This window comes from Gigantopelta aegis, chromosome 8 (genome assembly GCF_016097555.1).
Source record: "Gigantopelta aegis isolate Gae_Host chromosome 8, Gae_host_genome, whole genome shotgun sequence".
Lineage (NCBI taxonomy): Eukaryota > Metazoa > Mollusca > Gastropoda > Neomphalida > Peltospiridae > Gigantopelta > Gigantopelta aegis.
In genome coordinates this window covers 39,488,757-39,506,389 of record NC_054706.1, presented here as the reverse complement: position 1 = coordinate 39,506,389, position 17,633 = coordinate 39,488,757, and the positions used below count along the sequence as shown (strand labels likewise).

At 40.1% G+C, this 17,633-nt stretch overlaps 1 protein-coding gene across 1 annotated transcript in view; it reads right to left on the bottom strand.

Annotated features, from left to right (window-relative positions):
* Positions 1–17,633, bottom strand: part of LOC121378211 (voltage-dependent calcium channel gamma-5 subunit-like) — a 108,542-nt gene that overhangs the window by 9,615 nt on the left and 81,294 nt on the right. The window contains exon 2 of the mRNA XM_041506290.1: positions 10,199–10,291. Coding sequence (XP_041362224.1) covers positions 10,199–10,291 — 93 coding nt within the window. The remainder of the gene's footprint in view (positions 1–10,198; positions 10,292–17,633) is intronic.

The window sequence follows — 17,633 nt, the reverse complement described above, 5'->3', positions numbered from 1 at the left end:
CAGGCTGTGTATTGGTAGGTCAATAATGTATACCAACGACATCCATCTATGATACACCACAGGCTGTGTATTGGTAGGTCAATAATGTATACCAACGACATCCAACTATGATACACCACAGGCTGTGTATTGGTAGGTCAATAATGTATACCAACGACATCCATCTATGATACACCACAGGCTGTGTATTGGTAGATCAATAATGTATACCAACGACATCCAACTATGATACACCACAGGCTGTGTATTGGTAGGTCAATAATGTATACCAACGACATCCAACTATGATACACCACAGGCTGTGTATTGGTAGGTCAATAATGTATACCAACGACATCCAACTATGATACATCACAGGCGGTGTATAGGTAGGTCAATAATGTATACCAACGACATCCAACTATGATACACCACAGGCTGTGTATTGGTAGGCCAATAATGTATACCAACGACATCCACCTATGATACATCACAGGCTGTGTATTGGTAGGCCAATAATGTAAACCAAAGACATCCATCTATGATACATCACAGGCTGTGTATTGGTAGGCCAATAATGTATACAACGACATCCAACTATGATACACCACAGGCGGTGTATTGGTAGGTCAATAATGTATACCAACGACATCCATCTATGATACATCACAGGCGGTGTATTGGTAGGTCAATAATGTATACCAACGACATCCATCTATGATATATCACAGGCGGTGTATTGGTAGGTCAATAATGTATACTAACGACATCCATCTATGATACATCACAGGCTGTGTATTGGTAGGTCAATAATGTATACCAACGACATCCAACTATGATACATCACAGGCTGTGTATTGGTAGGCCAATAATGTATACCAACGACATCCATCTATGATACACCACAGGCTGTGTATTGGTAGGCCAATAATGTATACCAAAGACATCCAACTATGATACACCACAGGCTGTGTATTGGTAGGCCAATAATGTATACCAACGACATCCATCTATGATACACCACAGGCTGTGTATTGGTAGGTCAATAATGTATACCAACGACATCCATCTATGATACATCACAGGCTGTGTATTGGTAGGTCAATAATGTATACCAACGACATCCAACTATGATACATCACAGGCGGTGTATTGGTAGGTCAATAATGTATACCAACGACATCCAACTATGATACATCACAGGCGGTGTATTGGTAGGTCAATAATGTATACCAACGACATCCAACTACGATACCACAGGCTGTGTATTGGTAGGTCAATAATGTATACCAACGACATCCAACTACGATACACCACAGGCTGTGTATTGGTAGGTCAATAATGTATACCAACGACATCCACCTATGATACATCACAGGCTGTGTATTGGTAGGCCAATAATGTAAACCAAAGACATCCATCTATGATACATCACAGGTTGTGTATTGGTAGGTCAATAATGTATACAACGACATCCAACTATGATACACCACAGGCGGTGTATTGGTAGGCCAATAATGTATACCAACGACATCCAACTATGATACACCACAGGCGGTGTATTGGTAGGTCAATAATGTATACCAACGACATCCATCTATGATACATCACAGGCGGTGTATTGGTAGGTCAATAATGTATACCAACGACATCCATCTATGATACATCACAGGCGGTGTATTGGTAGGTCAATAATGTATACTAACGACATCCACCTATGATACACCACAGGCTGTGTATTGGCAGGCCAATAATGTATACCAAAGACATCCAACTATGATACATCACAGGCTGTGTATTGGTAGGTCAATAATGTTTACCAACGACATCCAACTATGATACATCACAGGCGGTGTATTGGTAGGTCAATAATGTATACCAACGACATCCAACTATGATACATCACAGGCGGTGTATTGGTAGGTCAATAATGTATACCAACGACATCCAACTATGATACATCACAGGCGGTGTATTGGTAGGCCAATAATGTATACCAACGACATCCAACTATGATACACCACAGGCGGTGTATTGGTAGGTCAATCATGTATACCAACGACATCCAAATATGATACACCACAGGCGGTGTATTGGTAGGTCAATAATGTATACCAACGACATCCATCTATGTTACACCACAGGCGGTGTATTGGTAGGTCAATAATGTATACCAACGACATCCATCTGTGATACATCACAGGCGGTGTATTGGTAGGTCAATAATGTATACCAACGACATCCAACTGTGATACATCACAGGCTGTGTATTGGTAGGCCAATAATGTATACCAACGACATCCAACTATGATACACCACAGGCGGTGTATTGGTAGGTCAATAATGTATACCAACGACATCCAACTATGATACATCACAGGCGGTGTATTGGTAGGTCAATAATGTATACCAACGACATCCATCTATGATACACCACAGGCGGTGTATTGGTAGGTCAATAATGTATACCAACGACATCCCATCTATGATATATACACGACATCCATCTATGGGCGGTGTATTGGTAGGTCAATAATGTATACTAACGACATCCATCTATGATACACCACAGGCTGTGTATTGGTAGGCCAATAATGTATACCAACGACATCCATCTATGATACACCACAGGTTGTGTATTGGTAGGTCAATAATATATACCAACGACATCCAACTATGATACATCACAGGCTGTGTATTGGTAGGTCAATAATGTATACCAACGACATCCAACTATGATACATCACAGGCGGTGTATTGGTAGGTCAATAATGTATACCTACGACATCCATCTATGATACATCACAGGCGGTGTATTGGTAGGTCAATAATGTATACTAACGACATTCATCTATGATACATCACAGGCTGTGTATTGGTAGGTCAATAATGTATACCAACGACATCCATCTATGATACACCACAGGCTGTGTATTGGTAGGTCAATAATGTATACCAAAGACATCGAACTATGATACACCACAGGCTGTGTATTGGTAGGCCAATAATGTATACCAACGACATCCATCTATGATACACCACAGGCTGTGTATTGGTAGGACAATAATGTATACCAACGACATCCATCTATGATACACCACAGGCTGTGTATTGGTAGGTCAATAATATATACCAACGACATCCAACTATGATACATCACATGCTGTGTATTGGTAGGTCAATAATGTATACCAACGACATCCAACTATGATACACCACAGGCTGTGTATTGGTAGGTCAATAATGTATACCAACGACATCCACCTATTATAAATCAAAGGATGTGTATTGGTAGGTCAGTAGTGTATACCAGCAAGATCAACCTATGATACATCACAGGCTGTGTATTGGTAGGTCAATAATGTATGCCAACGACTTCCACCTATGATACACCACAGGCGGTGTATTGGTAGGTCAATAATGTATAGTAACGACATCCAACCATGATACATGACAGGCTGTGTATTGGTAGGTCAATAATGTATACCAACGACATCCAACTATGATACATTACAGGCGGTGTATTGGTAGGTCAATAATGTATACCAACGACATCCAACTATGATACACCACAGGCTGTGTATTGGTAGGCCAATAATGTATACCAACGACATCCAACTATGATACATCACAGGCTGTGTATTGGTAGGTCAATAATGTATACCAACGACATCCAACTATGATACACCACAGGCGGTGTATTGGTAGGCCAATAATGTATACCAACGACATCCAACTATGATACACCACATGCGGTGTATTGGTAGGTCAATAATGTATACCAACGACATCCATCTATGATATATCACAGGCGGTGTATTGGTAGGTCAATAATGTATACTAACGACATCCATCTATGATACATCACAGGCGGTGTATTGGTTGGTCAATAATGTATACCAACGACATCCATCTATGATACACCACAGGCGGTGTATTGGTAGGTCAATAATGTATACCAACGACATCCATCTATGATACATCACAGGCGGTGTATTGGTAGGTCAATAATGTATACTAACGACATCCATCTAATGTACATCACAGGCTGTGTATTGGTAGGCCAATAATGTATACCAACAACATCCATCTATGATACACCACAGGCTGTGTATTGGTAGGCCAATAATGTATACCAAAGACATCCAACTATGATACACCACAGGCTGTGTATTGGTAGGCCAATAATGTATTCCAACGACATCCATCTATGATACACCACAGGCTGTGTATTGGTAGGTCAATAATATATACCAACGACATCCAACTATGATACATCACAGGCTGTGTATTGGTAGGTCAATAATGTATACCAACGACATCCATCTATGATACATCACAGGCGGTGTATTTGTAGGTCAATAATGTATACCAACGACATCCAACTATGATACACCACAGGCTGTGTATTGGTAGGCCAATAATGTATACCAACGACATCCAACTATGATACATCACAGGCTGTGTATTGGTAGGTCAATAATGTATACCAACGACATCCAACTATGATACACCACAGGCGGTGTATTGGTAGGCCAATAATGTATACCAACGACATCCAACTATGATACATCACAGGCGGTGTATTGGTAGGTCAATAATGTATACCAACGACATCCATCTATGATACATCACAGGCGGTGTATTGGTAGGTCAATAATGTATACTAACGACATCCACCTATGATACACCACAGGCTGTGTATTGGCAGGCCAATAATGTATACCAAAGACATCCAACTATGATACACCACAGGCTGTGTATTGGCAGGCCAATAATGTATACCAACGACATCCATCTATGATACACCACAGGCTGTGTATTGGTAGGTCAATAATGTATACCAACGACATCCATCTATGATACATCACAGGCTGTGTATTGGTAGGTCAATAATGTTTACCAACGACATCCAACTATGATACATCACAGGCGGTGTATTGGTAGGTCAATAATGTATACCAACGACATCCAACTATGATACATCACAGGCGGTGTATTGGTAGGTCAATAATGTATACCAACGACATCCAACTATGATACATCACAGGCGGTGTATTGGTAGGCCAATAATGTATACCAACGACATCCAACTATGATACACCACAGGCGGTGTATTGGTAGGTCAATCATGTATACCAACGACATCCAAATATGATACACCACAGGCGGTGTATTGGTAGGTCAATAATGTATACCAACGACATCCATCTATGTTACACCACAGGCGGTGTATTGGTAGGTCAATAATGTATACCAACGACATCCATCTGTGATACATCACAGGCGGTGTATTGGTAGGTCAATAATGTATACCAACGACATCCAACTGTGATACATCACAGGCTGTGTATTGGTAGGCCAATAATGTATACCAACGACATCCAACTATGATACACCACAGGCGGTGTATTGGTAGGTCAATAATGTATACCAACGACATCCAACTATGATACATCACAGGCGGTGTATTGGTAGGTCAATAATGTATACCAACGACATCCATCTATGATACACCACAGGCGGTGTATTGGTAGGTCAATAATGTATACCAACGACATCCATCTATGATATATCAGGGGCGGTGTATTGGTAGGTCAATAATGTATACTAACGACATCCATCTATGATACACCACAGGCTGTGTATTGGTAGGCCAATAATGTATACCAAAGACATCCATCTATGATACACCACAGGCTGTGTATTGGTAGGCCAATAATGTATACCAACGACATCCATCTATGATACACCACAGGTTGTGTATTGGTAGGTCAATAATATATACCAACGACATCCAACTATGATACATCACAGGCTGTGTATTGGTAGGTCAATAATGTATACCAACGACATCCAACTATGATACATCACAGGCGGTGTATTGGTAGGTCAATAATGTATACCTACGACATCCATCTATGATACATCACAGGCGGTGTATTGGTAGGTCAATAATGTATACTAACGACATTCATCTATGATACATCACAGGCTGTGTATTGGTAGGTCAATAATGTATACCAACGACATCCATCTATGATACACCACAGGCTGTGTATTGGTAGGTCAATAATGTATACCAAAGACATCGAACTATGATACACCACAGGCTGTGTATTGGTAGGCCAATAATGTATACCAACGACATCCATCTATGATACACCACAGGCTGTGTATTGGTAGGACAATAATGTATACCAACGACATCCATCTATGATACACCACAGGCTGTGTATTGGTAGGTCAATAATATATACCAACGACATCCAACTATGATACATCACATGCTGTGTATTGGTAGGTCAATAATGTATACCAACGACATCCAACTATGATACACCACAGGCTGTGTATTGGTAGGTCAATAATGTATACCAACGACATCCACCTATTATAAATCAAAGGATGTGTATTGGTAGGTCAGTAGTGTATACCAGCAAGATCAACCTATGATACATCACAGGCTGTGTATTGGTAGGTCAATAATGTATGCCAACGACTTCCACCTATGATACACCACAGGCGGTGTATTGGTAGGTCAATAATGTATAGTAACGACATCCAACCATGATACATGACAGGCTGTGTATTGGTAGGTCAATAATGTATACCAACGACATCCAACTATGATACATTACAGGCGGTGTATTGGTAGGTCAATAATGTATACCAACGACATCCAACTATGATACACCACAGGCTGTGTATTGGTAGGCCAATAATGTATACCAACGACATCCAACTATGATACATCACAGGCTGTGTATTGGTAGGTCAATAATGTATACCAACGACATCCAACTATGATACACCACAGGCGGTGTATTGGTAGGCCAATAATGTATACCAACGACATCCAACTATGATACACCACATGCGGTGTATTGGTAGGTCAATAATGTATACCAACGACATCCATCTATGATATATCACAGGCGGTGTATTGGTAGGTCAATAATGTATACTAACGACATCCATCTATGATACATCAGAGGCGGTGTATTGGTTGGTCAATAATGTATACCAACGACATCCATCTATGATACACCACAGGCGGTGTATTGGTAGGTCAATAATGTATACCAACGACATCCATCTATGATACATCACAGGCGGTGTATTGGTAGGTCAATAATGTATACCAACGACATCCAACTATGATACATCACAGGCTGTGTATTGGTAGGTCAATAATGTATACCAACGACATCCATCTATGATACATCACAGGCGGTGTATTTGTAGGTCAATAATGTATACCAACGACATCCAACTATGATACACCACAGGCTGTGTATTGGTAGGCCAATAATGTATACCAACGACATCCAACTATGATACATCACAGGCTGTGTATTGGTAGGTCAATAATGTATACCAACGACATCCAACTATGATACACCACAGGCGGTGTATTGGTAGGCCAATAATGTATACCAACGACATCCAACTATGATACACCACATGCGGTGTATTGGTAGGTCAATAATGTATACCAACGACATCCATCTATGATATATCACAGGCGGTGTATTGGTAGGTCAATAATGTATACTAACGACATCCATCTATGATACATCACAGGCGGTGTATTGGTAGGTCAATAATGTATACCAACGACATCCATCTATGATACACCACAGGCGGTGTATTGGTAGGTCAATAATGTATACCAACGACATCCATCTATGATACATCACAGGCGGTGTATTGGTAGGTCAATAATGTATACTAACGACATCCATCTAATGTACATCACAGGCTGTGTATTGGTAGGCCAATAATGTATACCAACAACATCCATCTATGATACACCACAGGCTGTGTATTGGTAGGCCAATAATGTATACCAAAGACATCCAACTATGATACACCACAGGCTGTGTATTGGTAGGCCAATAATGTATTCCAACGACATCCATCTATGATACACCACAGGCTGTGTATTGGTAGGTCAATAATATATACCAACGACATCCAACTATGATACATCACAGGCTGTGTATTGGTAGGTCAATAATGTATACCAACGACATCCATCTATGATACATCACAGGCGGTGTATTTGTAGGTCAATAATGTATACCAACGACATCCAACTATGATACACCACAGGCTGTGTATTGGTAGGCCAATAATGTATACCAACGACATCCAACTATGATACATCACAGGCTGTGTATTGGTAGGTCAATAATGTATACCAACGACATCCAACTATGATACACCACAGGCGGTGTATTGGTAGGCCAATAATGTATACCAACGACATCCAACTATGATACACCACATGCGGTGTATTGGTAGGTCAATAATGTATACCAACGACATCCATCTATGATACATCACAGGCTGTGTATTGATAGGTCAATAATGAGAAAGAGAGAGAGAGAGAGAGAGAGAGAGAGAGAGAGAGAGAGAGAGAGAGAGAGAGAGAGAGAGAGAGAGAGAGAGAGAGAGAGAGAGAGAGAGAGAGAGAGAGAGAGACTCAAAGGAAAAGAAAAAATAGAGCAGTAAGCGCTCTTTTAGATATGTACCTTTCTATAGACAGAAGAGTATATACCATGGTCTTTGGTACCAACAGTAGGATATTGTCCCTCGTAGGCTATCGACCCAACAACCCATCACACCTGACGCGAACTCTCTAACACTGAGCTGCATCCTGCAATCTCCTATTACACCATGTCTAGTGGATACCGGTCACTGTCCAGTGTGGTGATACACTCTCCTCACATCAACGCGTATGCGATAATCTATTTCCATTCCTAATTAAACCATCTTAATCAGACATGCTCTCACTCAAAAGCTCTTAATCTAGGATTCAACGAACCGTGTCTTCACACGACGTTTCCAGCTGATGGACATCTGGCTGGTCCGCAGACAAAAGCTAGCCAAATGGACAAACGGAATCGGCCATTGTGATTGTCTCCGTTGGTTGAGCGGTCAATATGACACAGGCGCCGCCATAATAACAAAATTATTTAAGCAAAAGAATTCAGACAGATCGTGCGAACGTCCGTGCGAAACAGTTGGCCGCCAGGCAGGCTCGGGGTCTGGTGCTTTAATATGCAATTATTGGCAATGATTAGTCTTTGTGCTTGGATTTAGTCCCCATACCAAACGTACAGTCATGTGTCATATTCGTTTCGTCGTTTCCAGAAGACTTCGTTTTGCTCACGTAAGCAAGAGTACATCTGAACAACTAGACTTGATTCTGGTTTATTTGACCCGTGTGCTCAGTGGTTACATAACGTGTCATAAGACACAATGGCATTAATACCATGGGAATAAAATAGCAGCCTAAATGTTCAGCAAGTCGATCAAGACTTGGACGAGAAACCATTTTGGGGAAACCAGAATTCTGCAGAGTGCATATTAATGTTACGTCAAATTCTTTGACGACAGTGGTAACATATAGGCTGCTACATGCAACTTTTCGAAACACTATGGATATAAATATTATTATTAATAGCCCCGCCATTAAAGTTAATCAAGAAAGGCGGATTCTTTCAAATATAACGAATGTGCCAAATTGTCGTTTAAGTAAATACATGTATTCGTTTTTTCCTAAACAGGTTTCGTCGACGTGACAGTCTGTGATGTGTCCTGGTCGGTGTGGCAGTCTGTGACCGTATCCTGGTCGGTGTGATAGTGTGTGACGTGTCCTGGTCGGTGTGGCAGTCTGTGACGTGTCCTGGTCGGTGTAGCAGTGTGTGACGTGTCCTGGTCGGTGTGGCAGTCTGTGACGTGTCCTGGTCGATTTGGCAGTCTGTGACGTGTCCTGGTCGGTGTGGCAGTCTGCGACGTGTCCTGGTAGGTGTGGCAGTCTGTGACGTGTCCTGGTCGATTTGGCAGTCTGTAACGTGTCCTGGTCGGTGTCTCAGTCTGTGACGTGTCCTGGTCGGTATGGTAGTCTTTGACCGTGTTCTGGTCGGTGTCTCAGTCTTTGACCGTGTTCTGGTCGGTGTCTCAGTCTGTGACGTGTCCTGGTCGGTGTGGTAGTCTGTAACGTGTCCTGGTCGGTGTCTCAGTCTGTGACGTGTCCTGGTCGGTATGGTAGTCTGTGACCGTGTTCTGGTCGGTGTGGTAGTCTGTGACAGTGTGCTAGTCGTTTTCGCAGTCTGTGACATGTCCTGGTCGGTGTCGCTGTCTATGACCGTGCGCAGTGATTGTGCGCAATAAAGGAATTCTAGATAAACTATATACAGCTACTTACGTAAAATAGCTTCTGTAGGTCCCAGGCCTTCCCTGTCCTCATCTCCAGTGAAATACTTGATGTAACTGCAGGTGACTCCCCTCTGTGAGTACCCTACAAAGAACAAAACACGCAGGTCAAAACAAGTATAGGCTTTTCAAACATTACACAATATAACAGGAACAATGTGATGTTTATAATAACTGTAGTGAGTGGCAAAGCAGAAGCGATGATACAGCGTGACACTTGTAGTAACATATTTATGCCAAGGTATTAATGACGATGGCGGGGACCGCTCTATAGTCCGAAGGACCAATGAATGTTAGGACTTTAGAGCTGTAACCATTAATGACGTATAAAGAAACCCATATAAATATAAATACGTATAAATGTTTTATTTAACGACGCACTCAACACATTTTATTTACAGTTATTTGGCGTCGGATATAAAAAAACCATCGCTGATCTCTAAACATACGTGAATCCGCCGTGGCATGTTCGGCATTAACCAATGCCAATATAGGTGTCCTTGTGTAACTACTGAGAACGTCAATGATGTTGACGGAAAGAACGAAAGAAATATTTTAGTTAACGACGCACTTAACACATTTTTAATACGATGATATATTGTACATATGGTAAAGAACCACACCGAGGAAACCCGCTGCCACCATTCCATGTGTTCCTAGTTTCAGTTAGCGGCAAGGAATCCTTTATTTGCACCATCCCATAGACAGGATAGTAAAAACCACAACCTTTGTTACACCAGTTGCGGAGCACAGGCTGGGTCAGTGTATAGCCCAGTGGGCCCACCGACGGGGATCGACCCTAGACGTGCGAACGCTTTACCACTGGGTTACGTTCCGCCTCTGAGGAATGGACGCCGATGATGCCCCACACGTGTTCGTTGGGGAAGTGGTCTATGCTCAGAGCTGGTTATGGTATTGTGTTAAAGATTACTTTAATGTTAAATATCCATTACTAATTTTGAACAGTATATTTGACTATCTTCACATGGTTCAATATGGATGGACGCCCATGGGAGTACAGTTTATTGCGTGCCGTTGTACCACGAGCCAACAGACTGATTAAGCCACGTCGACGGTGCAGTGATTAACCATCACGGTTAGGACTGATAGGCGATGGGTTCGAATCCCAGAGGGAGAGCACAGCTCGGAGGGAAGGCTTAAGGCCACGACACCGTCTTTCTCTCACTGGTCTCTTCTCATTAACCTTTGTTCTGGACAGAGAGCCAAAATAGTTGAAATGTGTGTCCAGAACAGCGTGCTTTAGACTTCAACTGGATACACGATCATAAATAAAGGGGAAAATGCAGACTGATGAAGACAAAGTAAGCATGTTTGTGTGACAATATCAGCTATTGTTTTTATTTAAATATCATAGTGGCAACGAGAGGTCAAGTACAATACAAAAGTGTCCTTTTTATTTTTGAAGTGTTCTTGTCTAACTGGATACCACCCTATATTGCTCTGCCCTGATTCTTATTGACTGACCCCTAGGCATTTTAGACTAGGAACGAACCCTGAATATTATAATATTTGTACGGCCATTGTAGATAACAGACTGTAAATTTAATGTGTACCATAAGACTGAATATTAATCCCAATCATATTTAGCGAACACATTTCGGCGTAGCAATTTCACATATAACTTTTCAACACACAAGTTTCACTCTCCCACAAAATACGGATTGATACCAAATTAATAATGTAATTGGAATGAGGTTTTAAAAGCGTACAAAAAGACCAACTAAAGATCAGACTAAAATGAAATTAACGTAAGACGTTTCCATGTATACAAATATTGAAGTGCCATGTGAAAATTATCCATTTTTGTGAAAATGTTCAGATAATATATCTTTATAACTTTAAAACTAAATATACAACAGACATCATGATGTGAATACAGTTAAAGATTGACAGTAAAACACAGAGCAAATACTATTATTAAGGTAAACCTAACAGCGAGTACGATTTCCGCTAGCACCATAAGCTGATACGAAATGATATCCAAGGACTACTAAAGGCTTTATTTCGCTTTGGCCAATACTCCGTGGTATGTACTATCTTCTCTGTCTGGTGATGCATATAAAAGATCTATTGCTGCTACTATAAAGAGTAGCCTATGGAGTGGCGGCCACGAGTTTTCTCTCCCATTACCATATGTCCGATGCCATATAACTAGAAATAAAAATGTGCCGAGAGCGTCATAAAAATATTTCTTCCTTTCTTTCTTCCTTCCTTCCTTCCTTCCTAATAAAGTTTGTTTTTTGTTTAACGACACCACTAGAGCACATTGATTAATTAATCAACGGCTATTGGATGTCAAACATTTGGTAATTCTGACTGTTCATCAGAGGGAACCCACTATATTTTTCCTAATGCAGCAAGGTTTTTTTTATATGCACTTTCCCACAGACAGACGTACCACGGCCTTTGTCCAGTTTTGGAACACTGGTTGGAACGAGAAAAAAAATCCAGTCAGTTGAATAGATCCACCGAGGTGGTTCGATCATATGACACAAGCACATCAAGCGAGCACTCAACCGATTGAGCTAAACACCACCCCTTCCTTCCTAGTAAAATGCACCACCAGGGTTGGATTCTTTTTTAGAGAGATTCCTTGCCTACACGTCATTTTTTTTGGCTGACTTTTATCGACATGTTTTTCCGTGACTCGTATGACGGCCATTCTGCAGAACGCCACGGTTGTTCGCGTTTAGTCTCTACCTGTCCGAGCCTGTCCTAGCAGCACTGAAAGATTGACCGCCACACTCTAAGAAGAAACAGGAAGTGAGGTCGACCCCTACTACTCTTTTCGGGACTTTACTTTGTTTCCTATTGGTACCATCTCGTATCCTCCAGAGCCGGGCCCGTCCGCACCACTATACCAACCATGACGACTGGAATACACCCTAGTCTAATATTCTCTAGTTCAGGCGGATCCGGCTTCTCAAGAACTGTATTTTTGTATACACCTTCCACATCTAATGACTGTCACTCTAGGTTTTTTTTGACGGGATGCAAACCCATCTCGTTCCTACAAGCTGTGCACCTTAACGGCCTTAATGAAGCCACACACTTGGACATACAGATCGGACTTTAAACTTTTAGACCTTCGTTCAAAATTTTATATCAAAATTGCCTTTTTTCTATATTATTAAATAGTCCGATCGTCTCTTCTTTCTCTCATTTATTTTTGGACCGTCTTTCTAAAATGCTCCAAATTATATAAATATTCGACCGAGCAGTCAATTCCTTTTTATTTTTAGCTAGTTAACGTTTTAATTTTTAAAAAAATCTTTTTTACTAATTGCTATTCCAAAATTCTGTCCATTTCCAATTCACCCCACCCCCTCTGTCCCGGACCCAGTCACTGGCTAAGTGCCCAGGAGAGACGTGGTTGAACCTTAATTGGATATAGGCACGTTAATGTGTTATCCAATCCAATCCAATCCTAATAAAGGCTGACGTTGTTGATGTCTGATGATATACATGTACATAATATTCCTCGTGGATATGACAACTACAAACTGTTCGTACCACCGGTGGTCAGGATATGTAAACCCCCTCGAGAACACCTGATATCACCACTGTTTTGATAGTAATTTGTGATAACCTTTATTGTTATGAGTGGCAGTACTCGTAGAACGAAGTTAGAAAGATGTATTGTTGACTGGAAGTCCTACAATCCACACCGATTCATGGAAGCAGTCTCGATTGCGTCAATTCATCCTATGGACTCTGTTTTGTGCAATATGTAAGATATACGACATTGATTATGGTTTTGTTGTCCATAATACATAGGTGTTGAGATGGACAGCAACGAAGTAGAAATACAGGAGCTGCCAAAAATTAACTTACCACTAAACAAAGGAAAGGTGACAGTGGGATTAAAACAGTTCAAGGCGACATGAATGACGATTAAGAGTTCATCAAGTCTGTACAATATCAGGCCACCATTACCTCAAAAATGGAAGATGGTATCGACTACCAGAGACTTTTTAACGATTGTAATTACATATCAAATATATTTTTCTGCATAAAATCCAGTTTGGGATTTTTACAAATATTAACACGACCAGAAGCACATTGAATATACAGATATTCTAAACAAGAAAATATATTTAATATGCAAGTTTAATCGTAGAAATATTTTATTAGTCGGAATACAATTACAATACAGGAAACTCAGGAATGTCCCTTTAAGATCGTGTAAAGTACGTGCAGACATCACATGAGACAATTCATATATTAAAACTCCAAGTATCGCAGATGTCTGCTGCTAATCTGCGTTTTCATCAAACTAGTCTGTTGCAAATATGTGCAGACTGATATTTTTATATTTAAAAAATAACCGTTTTCTCGTCTGTATCAATAAATAAACGCTTGTTCTGTTTAACGACACCACTAGAGCATATTGATTAATAATCGGCTATTGATTGTAAAACAATGGGTAATTCTTTCACGGAGTCATGCTTTAAAGTCGCACGCCCTAGTTTCAGCCCGCGAAAATTAATTCTAATTTTGGTTAATCTACAAAACTGTAACACACTTAGATCACGTTTTTATAAAATAGAGTAAAAAAGCAGGTTTTATATCGATAAATACCATGGGAATCCTCGTGACCCAATTACTTGCAATAATTTTAAAAGTTAGTATTCTGATGTCACCGGTAGATGTCGCTCGAAGCACAAAAATGCCGATGTCACGACAAATTTTCCAGAGTGCACACAGACTTCGGGTGCGTTCCTTTCACCTCTCCTGGGCATGTTCCAACTGTTCTGTCCTGGACAGCGAAAGGAATGAGTTTGGAATAGGAAGTTACTTTACCAACATGGGTGCTTCTGTTGAGGAAGTGGCTGCTGCAGCAATCATGATATTTGAATCGGAATAAGACGACAATGATAGTCCGTCACTGACCATGTTGACTATACTACAGTGTTTCAAATAATAAATTATATATATATATATAAACCGCAATTAGCCTACATTAGCTATTCGGCACCGGGTACTAGTGGCTAACCTATTGTTATTAGCAATTAGATGCACCGTTTATTATTGTTGGTAGTAGTTGTAGTAGTAGTAGCAGTAGCAGTAGTAGTAGTAGTAGTAGTAGTAGTAGTAGTAGTAGTAGTAGTAGTAGTAGTAGTAGTAGTAGTAGTAGTAGTAGTGGTAGTAGTAGTAGTAGTGGTAGTAGTAGTAGTAGTAGTAGTACAGTCTGTAGGAACCAGAGGTGGGGAGGCACTTCCCCTCCCCAGGACGAAACTGTAATGTTTTTCCTACTCTATTTAAATAAAGGTAACAATATAGCTTGTGGCCACCACCCCCACCCCCAAGGTTGTATCCCCTCTCCAGATATCGTAAAACTTAGCAAAATTATTGGTTTTAAGGGTTTGTAACGTTTTGTATTGAGATACTTACTTGTCTGAACTTTATTGTTAATGGAAATGTTCAAGAACTGTGAAGAAAAACCTCACAAATAAACGACAAGCAAACGACAACAAATCGGATGTTGATTGCGCGAACCGTGCACGAGAAAACAAACCGTCTGTGACGTTGAAACGGGAAGATCCCCTCTAAAAATAGATTAGACCTTGTCTGCTCAACGTTTTTTTCTCAGACGCGCGTGCGTTTTTAAGAAATACGAAAAATGCATTTTGTGGTATTACAAACACCAGGATTAGCAGGATTACCAAAAAACACGTCAGGTGAATGGAAATGTATATTTTAAATAATAAAATGTAAGTAAAGTGCAGTTTTATTTGTGAGAAAATGGGTTTAATAGCGAAAAACAACGGCGTAATGGTTAACAACTAGGGCGTGTCCCTTTAAGCTACACGCTTATCAGTACAGCAGATATTCACATACAACACATAATACATAATACACACAAGAGGATTCGATTGTCAAATTGTACATGGATCAAATATAAAATGTAATATATAAAGAACCTCGGTGAAAACGCACCAGTCATGTCGTTGAGAAAATGAAAAGTCAAGAAATACTAGTACGTTTAACTGATTTTTTTATAACTAGATATTATCTTGTAGGCGTTACGTAACCTCAGAATTGAAAATAAAGATTGAGTTATTGTGTGTGTGTGTGTATATATATATATATATATATATATATATATATATATATATATATATATATATATATATATATCAATCAATAAAGCAGTAGCAATAACAACCGATCATTGGGAGATATGCACTTTCCCACAGACAGGACATCAGATACCACGGCCCTTGATATACCAGTCGTGGGGCAGTTATTGGGACGGGGTGCTTTTTAACGTTGACATGATCTACATTTTGTACATTTACACCAGAGTCTGTTTTCATTTGTCAGCTTTTCCACCCAACTCCAACCTTGCAAGCGTTCACTAATAATACATTTAGGTGCTTTTAGGTAGAGTTTAAAGTTTGGTTTTGTTTAACAAGACCACTAGAGCACATTGATTAATTAATCATCGGCTATTGGATGTCAAATTTAGGTAGAGATTCGCGGTATAACCGGTTTACCGCAATATACATTTTGAACAATACGTATCGCGATATTTATCTAGCGTACCAATATATTGCGCTTATATATTTTGTACGTGTGTTAGTACACACGTATTGTATTTTCAAACCAAAACTACCAGTTTAAGAAAAGAAAAACAATACCTCCACTGGTGTATCATTTGACTAAATTCAACAAAATGTACCTGGAATTAGAGCACTTTATAAATTATAATAAATGAGAATTGGTCTTCGCAATATATCGCAATTTACGTTCATGAATCGCAATATATCGTGGTAGGTATCGCAATTTACGTTCATGAATCGCAATATATCGTGGCAGGTATCGCAATTTACGTTCCTGAATCGCAATATATCGTAGAAGGTATCGCAATTTACGTTCATGAATCGCAATATATCGTGGCAGGTATCGCAATTTACGTTCCTGAATCGCAATATATCGTGGCAGGTATTGCAATTTACGTTCCTGAATCGCAATATATCGTGGCAGGTATCGCAATTCATGTTCCTGAATCGCAATAATTCGTGGCAGGTATCGCAATTCATGTTCCTGAATCGCAATATATCGTGGCAGGTATCGCAATTCATGTTCCTGAATCGCAATAATTCGTGGCAGGTATCGCAATTCATGTTCCTGAATCGCAATATATCGCAATACGAAAGGTTTAGCAATACCCATCACTACTTCCAGGACAGTTCACAAGTCTTTCTTACAACGATAACCAATTGGACTATTTCAAAGTTTATAAATCTTCTAGAGTAGAAAATTAATTAAGTCCTCAATGTCAAATAACAGAATGACAACTCCACCACCAACAAAATAAAAAAACTTAAAAATTGAAACCCCCCCACAAAAAACACAAGAAACAAAGATTAAACAATAAAATAAAATAATCAAAGAAGAAA